Here is a 16,317-nt window from a genome sequence, read left to right as displayed (position 1 = left end):
ATTAGGGGGTCGTTGGTGGGTATCGTTTTTTAGCCAGCCGTGGGTATAACTTTATTAGAGTACATAAAAATCTGGTGCAACATCCAAGTAATTATATATCGATTATTAGGGGGTGTACAATGGGTATCATTTTATTAAAGTACATGAAAATCTGGTGCAACATCCAAGTAATTATATATCTATTATTGGTACTATCCCTGTAATCCCTGATAAACAATAAGATGAATGATTAATGATCATCCAATGATGTTATAATCACCAGGGCTCGGCAGCCGCAGTGGATAATTTTATCAACAACCGTTGACCGCGATATTTTGCAATGTCGCAGCTGAGCCGCACTAAAAATTCACGGCTGACAGTCTAAATAATTATCCTATTTTATAAGAAGTAAGGTTTGTTGTCTGTAGCTTAAGATTTCGTAAACTAGTGAACTGATTAAGTTTTAAAGAATCTTCAAATAGGTCCCTGGAAGTTTTTGAGCTATTTATTTTTTTAGATTTTTAAATCTTGGGAAACTATTATTCTAAAGAAAAACTATTGTGTCTCTAACATTTCGAATTATAGATATACAGTAGTTTTGCTGGCTAAAAAACAGAATGATTTTCTTTATTGGTTTATTAAATACAGATAATTTCATGGCAATTGACTTTCTTTTAACAAAATATTAGTTGCGATGATAAAGTCAAAAATATATTCATTTTTACATAAAAAAATAGAAAAAAACGTTTAGTAGTAGGTTGATTTGTCTGTTTGTTATTTAAGATCTTGGAAATTACCAGACAAATTGTTCTGCATTTTCAGGGAAGCTGTGTAATAATCTTGCAGGTTTTTAGCTATTTTGCAGTAGAGTAAGAAATACCCCGTTTTGAATATCCCCTTCACTAACCCCAAAAAATATTTTTTATTCTAGAAATAGGGTAAGGGGCGTTTAAAAGATAAACAATAACAAAATATCATACAATAATAAATAAATAAAAAACTTAAAATCACGCAACCTTTTTAATCTTTTCAAATTAAGAGGTTTGGTGAAGATTATTTTCATATTATTTTATTTTCTCTTTTCCATAATCGTTTTCTGCAATTTCAAATAATTTTGTAAAGTTTCTGAAAAATTACAGCCTTAATATGCAGGAAAAAACATGTTTTGTCTTAATAATGATCATATAAAAATGATTATATTGCCAGGAGAAAATTTGTCGTCAATTTAGCTTGCTAGTATGTACTTTATTTATTGGTCAGTTCGGTCATCCAGTAGTTGGGGAGGGGATGAAGTAAAGGGGATAGGGGGTATCGTTATTTTAGCCAGCTTCGAGTATCACTTTATCATACAATTACATAAAAATCTGGTGCAACATCCAAAAAAAATGTATATAATCTTATAATAAAAAATATGATTGAAGCTCTAAACTTAGCTTTTATATTTTAGGTACGGTCAGCACGGGCAGGGACGTATGCCCTATGATCCCAGGGAGAGGGAGAGAGAGCTTAACAGAATGAGAAATATTGAAAGGAACTCAAATGTTTATAATCCTTACAACTATTCATAAATATCTAAAAAATAATTTTTATTTTATAAAATAATTGTAAAAGAAAAATATCTTTTTGACATTAATTCCCTGCTAAATTTAAAAATACTTAAAACTAATTAAAATCCTTGGTTTACCTTTTACCTGGCCTGAACCCAAGAAAAAGGATATTTTTCTTTTGCAGTTACAAAGTTATAATTATGTTGATTAAATTAGAACCTGATTATAATACATGCCAAATTAAATGTCCTCATGTCTAAAAATATTTGCTAAGGTTTTTAAAATAATCAAAAAAGATTATAATATTGATTTTTGAGCAATACTTAATAGTTATTTATCGCATCGTATTATAGATGGTTAAACTAAAAAGTATCATATCAGTTTTGTTAGCCCCAAGGAGCCTAAGGCCCGGTTAACAAAACTGGTATTAATAATATGCTTTGAATTTTATTTTTCTTAGAAAATTTTCTATAATATGATACGATGCTTGATTTTTCGGTATGGCTCAGAACCGGTCCTAATCCAGCGGATATTAAACGGTTTCGACAGGAAAGAAAATTCATTATTGATACAATAACAAGGGTGGGATTGGTTTATAAATATCGTAATCTAAGAATCTAGTACAGAAAAATCTTAGAAAATCAAAGACTTATATATAACTTCCTAAAAAGTTATATTTTATTTAATTAGGTTTCCTTTCAGGAAGCTTTGTACGATTTTAGCTTTTATTGATGTCTCTATATGTACAAGATACTTAGATTACGAGATATTTACAAAATTTCCCACCTCCCCTTCAGCAAATATTTTTAGACAAAATAAAACCTTATACATTACAATTGTTCATTAATTCAATCAAAATGGAATATAATCTAAAAGTGATAAAAAATTAAACTTAAATATTGTGACGTATTATACAATCTATAAAACTAAATAGATAAAATTGTTATAAAAAAAAAGCAATATAAGGTGATAATAAAAACACAACGAGAGAGAAAAAAAAATTATTCAGACACTCATATGTGAAAAAGTTATCAATACCGTAAAATAATTGTTCAAAATTTTCTCAAATTTTAACCAGAATTTATCTCCGATGTTCTTCCATGTTATAGATTAGAAACCATTTTTAAGTTTTTTTTGTAAAAATATAAAAATTGTACCAAATACCTTTACTACCCAGCAATGATTATTCTGAAAAAATTTATCCATTTAAATGCTGTTTTTACTACCAAAATATTCATCCAAAAAAGTATTTTATGATTTTTTATTGAATATGAGGAAAATAGTTTATTCTAGGATTTCTATTACATTTCCCAATGATGATAAACAAAATAACATCTTCTGTAGATTAAAGTTAATGGTAAAAATGCTTGGAAGCAACCAACCAAAATTAAATAAAAGCACCCAAACTTTAATAACCATTAAAAAAAGTATCTATAAAACTTTGGGGACCAGTGTAATTCAAAGTCAAACGTTCCTCCTTGATTTGAATTCCAATTTCTTTAAAAGTTAAATCAAATTTGGATGCCAGAAGTTTAAAAACAGAATAAAAATGGGTTTAAATCTCAGATAATTTTTGCCAGAGTACTTAAACAAGTAAATACTGACTGTAAAAATTAATGTAATTTTGTCCTTTACATTCGAAAAATAATTCAATTTAAACTTTTTAATGTGATTCATAATTCATCGACCATTTAAAATTAGATTTTTGACTACATAAAATTATAGGCGGTTTCCACCAAAGTGCCTAATCGAGCATTGAACCCCCAAAGCTTTTGAAAATAAAGCGGGGAAGTTTTTCGTGTGTTTGATTTTTACTTTAGTTAGGTAAGGTTATATTAGGTACTGGGTAGACCCATAGGGTTAGGGCATCGCAGGATTAGTTAGGGCCCCTCACAGGGGTTAGGCATTAAGTAAAATAATTTTAAATTTATATTTAAAATAAGTGGGGAGGGATTCAAGCTCGCTAGGCACTTTAAGGTAAAGCACCAAATAATCATTTTCAGATCAAAACTAAATGTAAAATTAGGTAGTGTTTCATACAGCAGAGCTACTCTACAAATTATTTTAAGCTTGGTCTATAGTCAGGATTAGAAAGATCTTAATAAACCTCCCATTGGCCCTAAAAGGGAAGGGTCAATAGACCATAAATATTTGCTTTGAAAAGTTTTGCTGCCATTGAATGCAATGTTCGTGAATTTTTTAACAATGTTACATTTTACCCAATCTTAAAATGGAATTATTAAAATGATAATGTATTTTTTGATTGATTGAATTAAAACTATTTTTTTGTACTTTTTGGTTTCATATCATAAAATTTTTAACCTGATTTTTAAATTTCTTTGCTCATTTTTGTACCAAATCATTCTTAACCATACTTAAAAATCCTGCATAAAAATCATTTAGATATTCATTTTATATTTTTTTTAAATCCTATTTTTTATTAATTTTTTGTAATTTTTAGGCACTAATTAATAAACCTGAATTGTGCAAATAGTTTAAATATGATTCACAGAGTTTTTTTGTCACAACATCTGACTTTTTGTGCAAAATTACCCTGAACAGAAAATATTTAATTTTCTACTTGTTTTTTCGGCCATTCTTGATACAAGTGGAATTTATAAATTTTCTGTATTTTTGGGGTTGAATTCAAAAAAGATGGTGTGACATAAAAAATTCATTAATTGTTAAAAGTTTAGTCAGTTTTAATTTAAACAGGGATGGAGGGGACAATGGCAGTTTAACAATTTCTGCACCAAGTTACCAAAGACAAAATTTAGCACTTAAAAATTGGGTAAATATAATTTTCTAGTTCATTGTCCCATTCCTTTATCCCCTCATTTAAATCTAATGAGCTGAATTTGAATTTCCTAATGTGTACACAGTTTCCTCGGTGTTTCCCCATCCTATCTCAATATTTACTACTAGCTAAAAAAGCTTCAAACTTCCAAAAAAAATCTAAATTTTAAAAAATTTAAATTTTTAATGTATAATGTATAAATCGTTTATACATTCAAATTTAGATTTTTTTTGAAGTTTGAATTTTTTAGCTAGTAGTAAATATTGAGATAGGATACGGAAAACCAAGGAAACGGGGCACACATTCGGAAATTCAAATTCAGCTCATCTTAAATCTTCCCAAATGTGATTTACAAATATGTTACTTATCATTGCCATTACATAGTTTATCAAATAATTCTTTTTAAATTCTGTATCAATTTTTAGATTTAAACAATTTCGATGTTATGTACCTTGTTTAAAAGGCTAAATAAAAGTTTTAATAAGTCCCAAATCTGACCATTCCATTAGAAATTTTTATTTTTATTTGTTAGAGAAATTTTTGTTATACCCTGTAAAGTTTTACAAAAAAAGTTTTAGTATTTGTTAATCATTATAAAAAAAATCTATCAAATTATGGCAAATAAAAAACGTACTAAATTAATAGAAATGCTTTTAAAACTATTCGATTCGAATTGATTAAAATACATGTGATTTTCAAGAACCTTAAGAATTCGTAGCATTTGAACCTGGTAAAATATAATGACTTTAAATCAGTGGCGTGATCACATTTTCTCCAGAGGGTTTATTTCTTGGGGGTCGAAAAAGTGGAAGGCAGACATTCCAATTTTTATATTATTATATTTCACAAGCTTGTGTTTTAAATGCATAGTATGTAAACTTTAATTTTTATTACATATTAGAGACTTTCTTTTTCTATTATATTAGGACGACTTTTATTTGCTACAGGTGATACAGGGTGATTGAAAAAATATGCCAGCCTTTTTTACTTGAAATTTTTAATTCTTCTTAAAAGTTTGAATTATACATTTTTATTTCGAAATATTTAAACCGCATTTTTTCAATCACCCTGTATTTTAACATTTCATTTATTATCTATCGTTATCAGTTAATATTATCATATTATTATCTAAAATTGCTCGGATAAAGTTTAAAACTGTAAAAAATGTTTTATATTGATGATATTTTGTAAAGTTTACTCGTTAAGTAGCGCAGCTACTCTATAACTAGGATATGGCAGAATGTCCTTCCATTCATCCGAGATGGTTTTATTGTATTTCTTGCTTGATTATAATCCCCGTATTTAAAATATAAAACCAATTAATTAAGCTACATGATCTATAGTCATAACCTGTCAAAGTATGGAAATCGGTTTCTTTTTGAGTATAATACATAACTATTCTTTTTCAAAAAAAATGTTATTAGATTGTTATTGCTGCGCTAATTATAGACCTAATTGTCCTTTGTATAATCTTATGATTGTTTATTAATCGTACAAAATCAATAATTATCAAATGTCTTTAGTAGCTAATAGAGATAGATAGAAATTTAAAATAATCTTTTTATTATAACAAGGATGACAACATCCATAAAAGCGAAGCAGTGAAATGGTAGGACAAACGGACATTAACACTTGTGTAGTGTCAGAACTGAATAATCAGAAAATAAATGTATAAGAGTCGAAGCAAAATTGTAAGTAAATTTGTTGAAAAACTGCTTGATAATGAATTATAATGTTTATGGACATAATTACATTTTTAGGACTTGATTATAGAGTTGCTTTTGCTTAAACTATTGTACTTTGTTGTCCCAGGAATCAGAATACCAAAAATCAGATCAATCGGGGATAATTAGATCATATAAAAATGTGTTGTTAAAAAAGTTAAAAATCAACATGTTTAAAATGGACGTACGGACATTCTGGTAATGATTAGAGAATTGCTACGCTTTCTAAATCATACCTAACTACTACAGGAATCACCACGCAAAGTTTGATAGAGATAGGACAATCAAACCTTGAATCCGGAAGGACTGACCGACCCTAATTATAGAAAAGCTACGCTTTTAAAAAGCAAAACCTTTCTACATATAGAATGTCTCTGAACGTTTATTTGTCCGTCTCATACTTGATTTAGGCATTTATCAATTATAATTGTAAAGATTACTTAAACAATAAGGTATTAACTAGAAAGCTTAGCAACTCTTTAATTGTTAATAGATTGGTAATATTATATATCCCTTAAAAAAATCTATTATTATACTAAGAATTTTTCAATCGACCTTTTTATTCCTTTTAGAATTTGCGATTCTTAAGACAATTAGACAAAATGAAAATGTAGTTCGTTAATCTAAATTATTTAAATAAGTAAGGTTTGTTGGTTTTAAAATCGTGAGACGGTTTGACGGACAGCTAATACTCTAGTTAAGAAAAGCTACGCCACTCAAAATTTTTATACGTTCAACAATTTAATGATATTTTGAAAAACTCTCAAAAACAAAAAATGGATAAGAAATAAAAACAAAATATGAATAACAAATCAATTCCCCTAAATTTTCAACACCTAAGGATGACAACATCCATAAAAGTGAAGCTTTAAAAACTTTATTTGTGAAGCTTTAAAAAGTAGGACAAACTAACATTGATACTATCCAAAACTTAATGAGAAGAAAATTAATACATAAAATAAATCTGATCAAAATTGTAAATTCATAAACTGGATACTGTTTAAGGACTTTTAATTATAGAGAAGCTTCGCCCAAATCATTGTACTTACAGGAATCATCATAAAATTGTTGAAATTGATAGAACAATTCTAACATGCCCAAATTAAAATCATAAAAAGTTCTGCTTTTAAAAAATTTATAATATTCTTTAGCTTTTATACATAAATATTGTGTTTGTCAGTCGCTTAAATTTAATCCTAGTAGAACCCTATCGATTTCGTATCAGTCTGTAAAGATCCTAATATTAACGATATAGTAAAATCTAAAAGCCATAGTAACATGCTATATTCTTTTTGCTACTTATTGATATATTGGCTGAAATAAGAAAAAATATTTTCAACATTTTATTAATTTTTAATGTGCAGAATAATAGATAAACAAATAGTTAGATTCAAAGAAGTTTAAAATTATTGACGGTTGCACCTGCTAATGTACTAAAGCATTCCCTCGATAAGCACTTCAGTTTCGTAAATTCAGCTCAATGCCTCTATTTTTTGGCCGTTTAGTATTAGCTCTTTCTTTGGATGTTTTCTGTTGGCTGTTTCTTATTGGCTCTTACAAATTTGCTGTTCTTTTGATTTACTGCTTGTCATTGGCTGTTACAAATTAACATCAATAGCTTCAGGTTATTGGCGAATTGCTATTGGCTGTGGAAGATAGCTGCATGTCATTGGCGGGTTATTTAGTTATTGTCCATTCCTATTGGTGGATGATTTTTAATAACTATCTTCTTATTGGTTGAAAATAACATAATGACACCAGTAGTTTCCTTCGGCCTACAAGCAACTATAAATCTCATATTAACCCAGGGAAACCACGTTGTCAGAATGTCAGAACTATAAGGTAGCTGCGCTGCTAAATAAACTTCTACTCTTGTTTTGTTTCACAATAAAATTTTATCACTTTTTGGATTACATAGACAAAACAATGGCTCTCTAAAAAATTTTGTAAAACGTGTACCAAACCTGAAACATAAAAAGCCTAGCAATGTTTAAAGGTTCTATCAAAGTATATGCCTCTTTATTTCTTAATATGACCTTTATAATTATTTCAAGTAAATAATTAATGTTTCCTTAAATTCCAGAAAATTATCAAAATGATTTTAAAAAGGTAAAGTTAATTGTGAAAATCAGGACCTAAAATTTTTAACAAAAAAACAGTCAAGAAAGAAAAAATATAAAGCATAGATGAGTTGTGTTATTTTTATGTAAATTTCTTAACTAATTATTATTTTTCAATTAAGCTTTAAGGACTAAATAATCATTATAGCCCAATTTAAAAAAAAACCTATTAATTACTTAATGAATCTTTTACTTATTTTGATCATTGATTTACTTAAAAATTTTAATTAAAGAAAAAATAATCTTAAATGAAAAAAATAATTTTAAATGAAAAATATAAAATCAAAATACATGTTCATGATACTGCAACGCTTTGAATGGTGGCTTGAATCAAACTACTAACCAATTTATTCATTAGCACGCTCAAAACAAATATAGGCGGTTTTTATCGGAGGAGAAGGGGGGGGGTACCTCCGTTAGGAGGTGAATTTGGGGGGAGGAGTATATAACAAGGGGATGACCTCTGATATTATGATATTAAGAGCAAAACTACTCTATGATAAGAGTCTGTGCGTTAGTATGTCAAAACTCAGTACGATAATAACTATCAAACTTTTTTAATGAAAAAATTATCAATTATTCTATCCTATTATATAAAGTAGTTAATTTTTATTTTATTTTGTCCATTAAGATCTCAGCAATCACTGAACGATCAGAGTTCTTTGTAAGCTATAGTTACCACAGTGGTTTTATGCAATTTTTATTTTGAAATATAAAACTTGGGTTGGTTTTAGACTATTGTTGGCAACTCTTTAACCCAAAATAAAGCACAAAGACCAAAGATTTTGATCATTTGTACATAGCTAAAATCAGTTAATAATTGAAAATTTTGAGTGCTTGTACAGATTTGTTCATTTGTGAGCTTCGCTTTCACAGATATCCTCATCCTTGTTAGGTGAAGAAATGGGGTAGGTCCTTCTATTCAGGGAAGTAAAAGTATAACTCTGGAGGAGTTATAGTTATAACTTATAGTTAGGATTAAAGGGATAGTACAATGGATGGTAATTAAATCCCCCCAAATTCTTAATATTCATAATCTTTCTGTTGATAGCTGACTTACAGGGGGGGTAGAGAGAAATATTTGTAGATTAACAAAATCCTTCATTGTCCTCTCCCTCCCTGAACTGCAGACCAATTTAACGGAGGTAAAACAAAGGGGGAGTAGGATGTGTTTAGGGGAAGGGGGAGGGGGTGTTACCTATTATCGGAGGTGCCAGAAACAATAAAAAGTAATGAGCAAAAAAAATAATTGTATATTTTATTAGGGAGAGGGTTTTATTCAATCTACAACCTTTCTTTTCCCTTAAATTTATCAGCTAACTTATTAGCTGAATTTTCACTAGTACCCAAAGTTTTAAAACCACATCAACACATCTGTTGGTAATTTTTGTTAATTTTGAGGGGTAATTTTGTTTATCATAATTGTGGGTTAAATCAATTTATCGTCTATTGTCTTATCCCTTAAGATCCCTGTTTATTGCCTAAAAGGGATGAATGGGCTAAATCAATAAAGGGGGAGAAATTAAAAGTTTTGAAAGGGAAGGATCGATTCATTTTTTGAAAGGGGTTATTTGGAATAGAAAAAGGGAAAGAAATTATTCACCTGTTATAGGAGTTAACAATATCATATTAATATTTTTCATACATTTTCACAATTTATTAAGAAAAGTTGCGCATTTTTTATAAGAAAAAAATCAATTAAACAAGGAGGATAAGATCCATAAAAGCGAAACTTTGAAACAGTGAACAAATGAACATTAAATAGAGTGTCAAAACTGAAAAAGCAGAATATTAATTTTTAAATCTAAACATAAAGTAAATAAACTGCTTAAATACAGGATACTGTTAATATACTTACGGACTTGCTGAAAAACTATTATAGAGTTGCTATGTTGTTATAGAAATCATCATTCAAAGTTTGAAATCAATAGGACAATACTATCATACATAAATAAAAAAGAGCTAAACGTTCCAGACATACAGACGGACAGACCAACTCTAATTACAGAAAAGCATCACTTTTTTCAAGAGCAGGTAAGTTAGTATAATTAGACTATTGGGATAATAAATTTATAACCCTAGATGAACTGTCAGCTACAATAATCCATCCAACGTAAAAAGGCATTTTACCAGAAGAATTTATATTTTATTCTTTATTTTGTCACAAAAACTATCTCTATCTTAAGAAATTAACTATTTTTCAGCTGGTTTTATTTATCAGGATGAGAATAAAAAGATATTGCCCTCTCATACCAAAATGTGTACATTCTGTAAACGATGATATAGCCGGATAGTTCCTTCACTGCGTTCTTATTGGTTCATTTCACTGAGTAGGAATCTTTATTCAATATATTTATTGTTCTAAAAATACAACTGGCTTGCTTGATGTGATATGTCTTAAAGACAGATAAAAAAAACTAAATCAAGCTTTATTTAAATTAACCATAAGTCTCTAACAGAAAATAAAATAATAACTATTTTCTGCTCACTAAGAATAACATAACTTTTATTGATTAACTTTGAGGTCTCCCCAATACCTTATCAAAAATATATTAGATAATAAACGAGTTCATAACAAATAGCTAACTGCTAAATTTATTATTTAGCCAAAAAAAACAAAATTTTAAGTAAATTTGTTGAAAAACTGCATAAATACAGGATAATGTTTAAGGACTTACATACATTTTTAGGATTTGATTATAGAAAAGCTTCGCTTTATAACATTGTACTTTTTTGTCCGAAAATCAGATCAATCAGATAATTATATCACATAAAAATTTGTTGTAAAAAAGAAAAAAAATGGACGTACGGACATTCTGGTAACGATTATAGATTTGCTACGCTTTCTAAATCGTACCTAACTTCTACAGAATCACCATCAAAGTTTGAAATCATTAGGTCATTTCTAACATGCCTTAATTAATTTAAAAAGCTAACTGCTACGGACGGACCGACACTTTTTACAGAAAAGCTTCACTTTAAAAAATATTAGAGAAAAAAAAGGAATGATAATAAGCAGAGCTGTTATATGGGAAAATGAATAATAAAAATCATTCCCATTTTAATTTGACTATAATAAATTTACATAAATATCTCAGTAGAGAGAGGTACTTTAAACTGTTTATTTCACTAGTCTCAAAAATTTCATCAACATGAATTTTCAATCGTCGGCTAACAACTTTGGAGATTTTTAACAAATGTTGATTGATTTGCACAAACCTTTAGTATCTAAATTTTTCCACCAAAGATTTTAATCCACAGAATGGTTAATTTTGTTTATCGTAATTGGGGGTTACAATACATCAATCTATTGTCCATTGCCTTGTACCTTAAGATCTCTGTGAATATCTATTACTTAATTTTTGAAAATTTTCGCTATTTAAAATCATATTATTCATGTGTAACGTGTTAACACCTATTAAACAATATACATACAAAAACTTGCCTGAAATGCAAAATTTTCAGTCTAAAACGCATTCATTGGGGGCTTTGAATAACTCTTAGAATCTGTGCCATTTTGACTTGATATAATCAACCGATTGATTCAAAACTTATGATTAAGTTTACTAGGTTGATAAAGTACGACTTTAAAAGCATAGCAATTCTATAACTAAAACTAAAATTGTTAAGTACGTCCATGATAATCATCTTAAATCAATCATTTAATTTGTAGGAAGCTGGAAACTTGTATATAATACAAATTAAATCGATGGCCGTCCGTCTGTCTGTCAGATGAAACTTAGGTCGGAAAAGTGATTTTCTCGACTTTTATACCAAATAGCATAACAAAATATAATTTACTTGTTCCGTTCGTCTGTTGGTCGTCTTAGAAATGACATGAATATATGTAAGGCTTTGTCTAACCAGGTTTTTTTTGAGTGCTTCGCTACTCATGAATGTCGTCATCCTTGAAGTTTTCTGTTATAAAAAGTAACAGGATGTCTCTCTGTAGCAAAGAATCTCACTTACTGCTGGACCGTTAAATTCTCTTTTACAATGTAGCTTCTCATAGCTCCTAGGGAGGGTTTGTAACTATTTTGGGGGAGTGTACCACGACCCTCCCAAGAGAAATCGCGCCTAGAAAAAAGGCCATCTCAAAAAACATACTTTTTGTTTTTAAAACTAAAGTTGAAAATTGGGGGTTTGCCCTACCCCTCACCCCCCCCCCCCCAACCCAACATTGCCCTATCCCTCACACATCAAGTGTCTCTAGATGCCTCTAGTGGCGTAGCCGCTAGTTATAAACATTAACCTTAGCACCTGATCTTTTTCATGAAACTTGATATTTCAATTTTGGGAGTTTGATTGATTCGTGTGCCAGAATAATAGTAATTGTTTATTAGGATAGCGCGCGCAGCTACTCATTAACTAAATGGTATGTCTGTACGTCCGTCTAATACTGTAAAGCCCACAAAATTTGGCCTGCAACTCTATAAAGGTGTAGTAGTACGTAACGTTTAAAGGTTTGTTTCTTTTATATTATTAGTGTAAATATTCATTTTAATAACTTTTCAAGATATCCATAACCAAGTATTTTAGGTATTTTTATAGATTTTTTTACTTACAATTTTAATATGAATCTTTCAATTGCTTGATCTTTAAAATTGATTTTTAGGGTTATTTGTCATTATTTCAAATGTTGTTTATTAGTATGCCCTTTAAGGTTAAATAATCTATTTTATATATATCAACCAATTTTTTAAACATAACGAACTATTTTGTCATGTGATCTCATATTTATATTGCTTCCCTACGTATGTCCTTATTGTACTTCTATCTTAATTACAAAAAGAACTCTGTCTGTCCGTCTTTTAAGCATACGAGCTTGGTAGCTGCTTAATCGACAAGGTTGTGCTTCTCAGTTTTAGGCTATTTTGAATGAGATGTTAGGGGACCTCTACCAACAGCCCCCCCCCCAAAAAAAAAAATATTCCACCCCTTAGGAGTGGTGCAACATCTTTCATTTCTCCGAGGATAGGGTCGAAGCCACTAGTAATATAAAGAATAATTCTGGTTCCCGTCAAACGTAAGAGTCCCAAACGTAGGAGTGGAAAAACATCGGAGTGGACAAACGCAGGAGTCCCAAACGTCGGAGTGGGACAAACGCAGGAGTGGGACAAACGTCGGAGTGAACAAACGCAGGTTTTTTGGGACAAACGTCGGAGTGGACAAACGCAGGAGTCCTAATTTTTTTTTCCATTTTGAATTTTTTTTTCAATTTTGATTTTTTTTCAATTTTGATTTTTTTTTCAATTTTACCTAATTTACCTAAAGCTACTGTAAAATACTACAAAACCCACTACTTCGTTTTCTTTCCATTATCCTTTTGTAGTTGTTTTAGCTACATATTAGAATAAAAACAGACAGAATTGCAGTTTAGACTCGATTTTTTAAATTTTCTAAAAATCAACTTTTGCTTAAATTTAAAAACTCCTTAGCTCTCAAATTTCATGTAAATTAGTTTTCAAATTTGCAAATTAACAATTATTGGGCGGTTTTCCCAAAAAGTACCGCCTAGTCGAGCACAAGCAACCTATCACCCCCCCCCCCCTCCCCTCCCTAATTTAAAATAAAGGGAAGGGGGTGTTTTATACCCTAGGTCTGTTTGGGTTAGGTTATATTAGAACTATGGAAGCCTCACAGGGTTAGGGCATCGCAGATACATGCCCCCCCCCCCTTATAGTGTTTATTTAGATGTTAAGCGAAAACAAGTTAATTTATTTAGTAGGTTTTTTTCTCTGTAGCGAAGGATTTTCCTAATCTATATGGTTCTCCTTTACAGTGAAGCTTCCTTTAGGTTCAGGTAAGGTTTTTAACTATTTTCAGGCAGAGTATTTCCACACTTTCATTTTAAAAAAGACCCCCCTCCAAAAAAAGAAAGAATTTTGTACTTTTTCTTTTTAAAATCAAATTGAAAATGGAGGAGGGTTAATTTTTTTGGTCCCACCTTAGGTGCTCCTGGAGGCTTCCTGGGGCGCAGCCGCTAGAAATTAAACTATCCTTAATATTTTATTATAAACTAGTCCCTCGTCCCTAGCCTCTAAAGGAAATAAAAATAACTCTGAGATATTCATCAAGCTTCCCGGAAAAGCACAACCAATTCGGAACAGCATTTTTCGATATCTTACAACTGTCAAGGTTTTAAATAAATTGCAATATCGGAATTGAATGTACATTTGACTTTATAGGGAAGGAGAGGATATTGAGCTATTTATTACACTAGTCCCAAAAATTTTATATTGAATTTTAATTGGTTGGATTATTAAGTTGTGAGTCCAAAAGTTTAAACCAATGGTTTTAATCTATTTCATTTTATGTCCAATTGTCTTATCCTTTAAGATTCCTGATATCTAACCGAGTTAATATTTTGAGAAAACTCCTCCCCTCTGTTATATGCTAATTCACACCTTATCAAAAACAATTTTCTATAATTAGGGTCTGTCCGTCTGTACGGGACAGTTAGCTCTTTTCTTTAATTAAAACAAAGCCCTATCGATTTCAATCTTTGTATGGTGATTTCTATAACAATTATGTACAATTTAGGAAGCGTAGCAAAATTTCGTTTAGACTTATGCATTAATACTCTACTTTATCAGTTACAACACTCTACAGGTCTTAATGTTCGTTTGTCCTACACGCTAATATAATCCTTATATAAAAGTAAACGGATGTCTGCCTGTGTGTTACAAGGGATCTAGTTGACCCGATATGGTTCTCAATTATAGTAAAGCTTTTTTAGGTCACGAGAAGGTTTTAAACTATTTTGAGACAGAGTACCTACACTCTCCCAAGAGAAATCGCCTTTAGAAAGATATCACCCTTACCCCAAATTTTTTAAAAATTATCTTAATATGAAATTCATGATTTTGACTGGGGATTTTTTAAGAAAAGAAGTTTTGAAACACAAATTTAGGACACAAAAATAACCCTTCCCAAAAATTTTAAAATGGTGGGACAACCCCCCTCCCCCAATCTCAAGTACTACAATAGGCCTTCAGGAGCGTAGCCGCTAGATAAGTATAAGCCAATCAAACTAGCGGAATAATTGTTCGTGTTTCCGTCCCGTGTACTATTAAAATCAGAGAGGGATATGGCCAAAGAGAAAGGGAAAAGGGGCTGTTTATTACACTAGTCCCCAAAGTTGTATAATAACGTTTTCCTATTGGTTGACATAACAACTTTGGGGATTTTCGTCGAATTTTGATTGGTTGGTCTATAAAGTTTAGTGTCCAAACGTTTCAACCACTAATTTTAATCTACATAAGGTATGACGAAGAACAATCTGCATTACTTTTGCACCACTTTTGACGTCATATTCTCCATCTCTTTTTTAGGGGTTTTCTTTCCCACTTCTCCTCTCATCTTCCTCATTATTATATGACGTCACAGGAATCAAAAGTTATGCAGTTTGGTCTTAGTCAGAAGGTATCATTTATCTTTCTTCCCTCCTCTCGCTATTAACAACAACAGTCAATAAAGAGAGGATTTTACACTCCTAAATTTTTTAATCATGCCATTGCCCTATCCCTCAATCCCCAAAATGAAGGTGTAATATTTCCTATGATAACAAATGATTGAGTGTGCGAAATCAATTAAACCTTTAATTATGGATATATTATTACTTGGATCATACACCAGATTTTTAATATTTCTAATAAAGTGAAACACACAGCTGGCTAAATTAACAATTCCCACTTCCACCTTTTTTACCCCATCCCCTCCTAACCTACTGGGTAAAACTGACCAATAAATGATCAAGCCAAGTTAGCAAGGTAAATTAATAATTTTCCCTGTGATATTATCCAGTTATATTCTACATCTATTACTTTAATATAAACGCAGCAAACTAATCTGTAATTGCTGCTCACAGTTGGTATGTTCGTTGTTATAAAAAAAAACTAAAGTAAATTTAATCAAAGTGTCATTTCATGATGCTTTTTTAAGGTTGGGTTTTAGAAAGGCCCCTAACCAAAAGCCCTATGTTTTGTACATTTTATAACCCATGATATGGGTGGGTTGTACTTCCACTGTTTTCGTATTGGTTGATTTAGAGAGTATCAAAATTACATCTGAGGTGTATCACTATTATGATATTATAATAAAACCACGCAACCTCTTTCTTACAAATTGCCAAGGTTGCGTGATTTTTT

General features: G+C 30.3%; 1 protein-coding gene across 4 annotated transcripts in view; it reads left to right on the top strand.

Moving 5' to 3' along the window:
- Window positions 1-3,282, top strand: part of LOC145323772 (uncharacterized) — an 83,224-nt gene extending 79,942 nt beyond the window's left edge. For all 4 annotated transcript variants that reach the window (XM_080166304.1, XM_080166305.1, XM_080166302.1 and 1 more), the window contains one exon: window positions 1,427-3,282. In XM_080166304.1, coding sequence (XP_080022430.1) covers window positions 1,427-1,547 — 121 coding nt within the window. In that variant the 3' untranslated portion in view covers window positions 1,548-3,282. The remainder of the gene's footprint in view (window positions 1-1,426) is intronic.
- Window positions 3,283-16,317: the final 13,035 nt, after the last annotated feature.

Source organism: Acartia tonsa, chromosome 7, assembly GCF_053477335.1.
Source record: "Acartia tonsa isolate MP-2025a chromosome 7, ASM5347733v1, whole genome shotgun sequence".
NCBI lineage: Eukaryota > Metazoa > Arthropoda > Copepoda > Calanoida > Acartiidae > Acartia > Acartia tonsa.
This window is presented reverse-complemented; position numbering and strand designations above follow the sequence as displayed.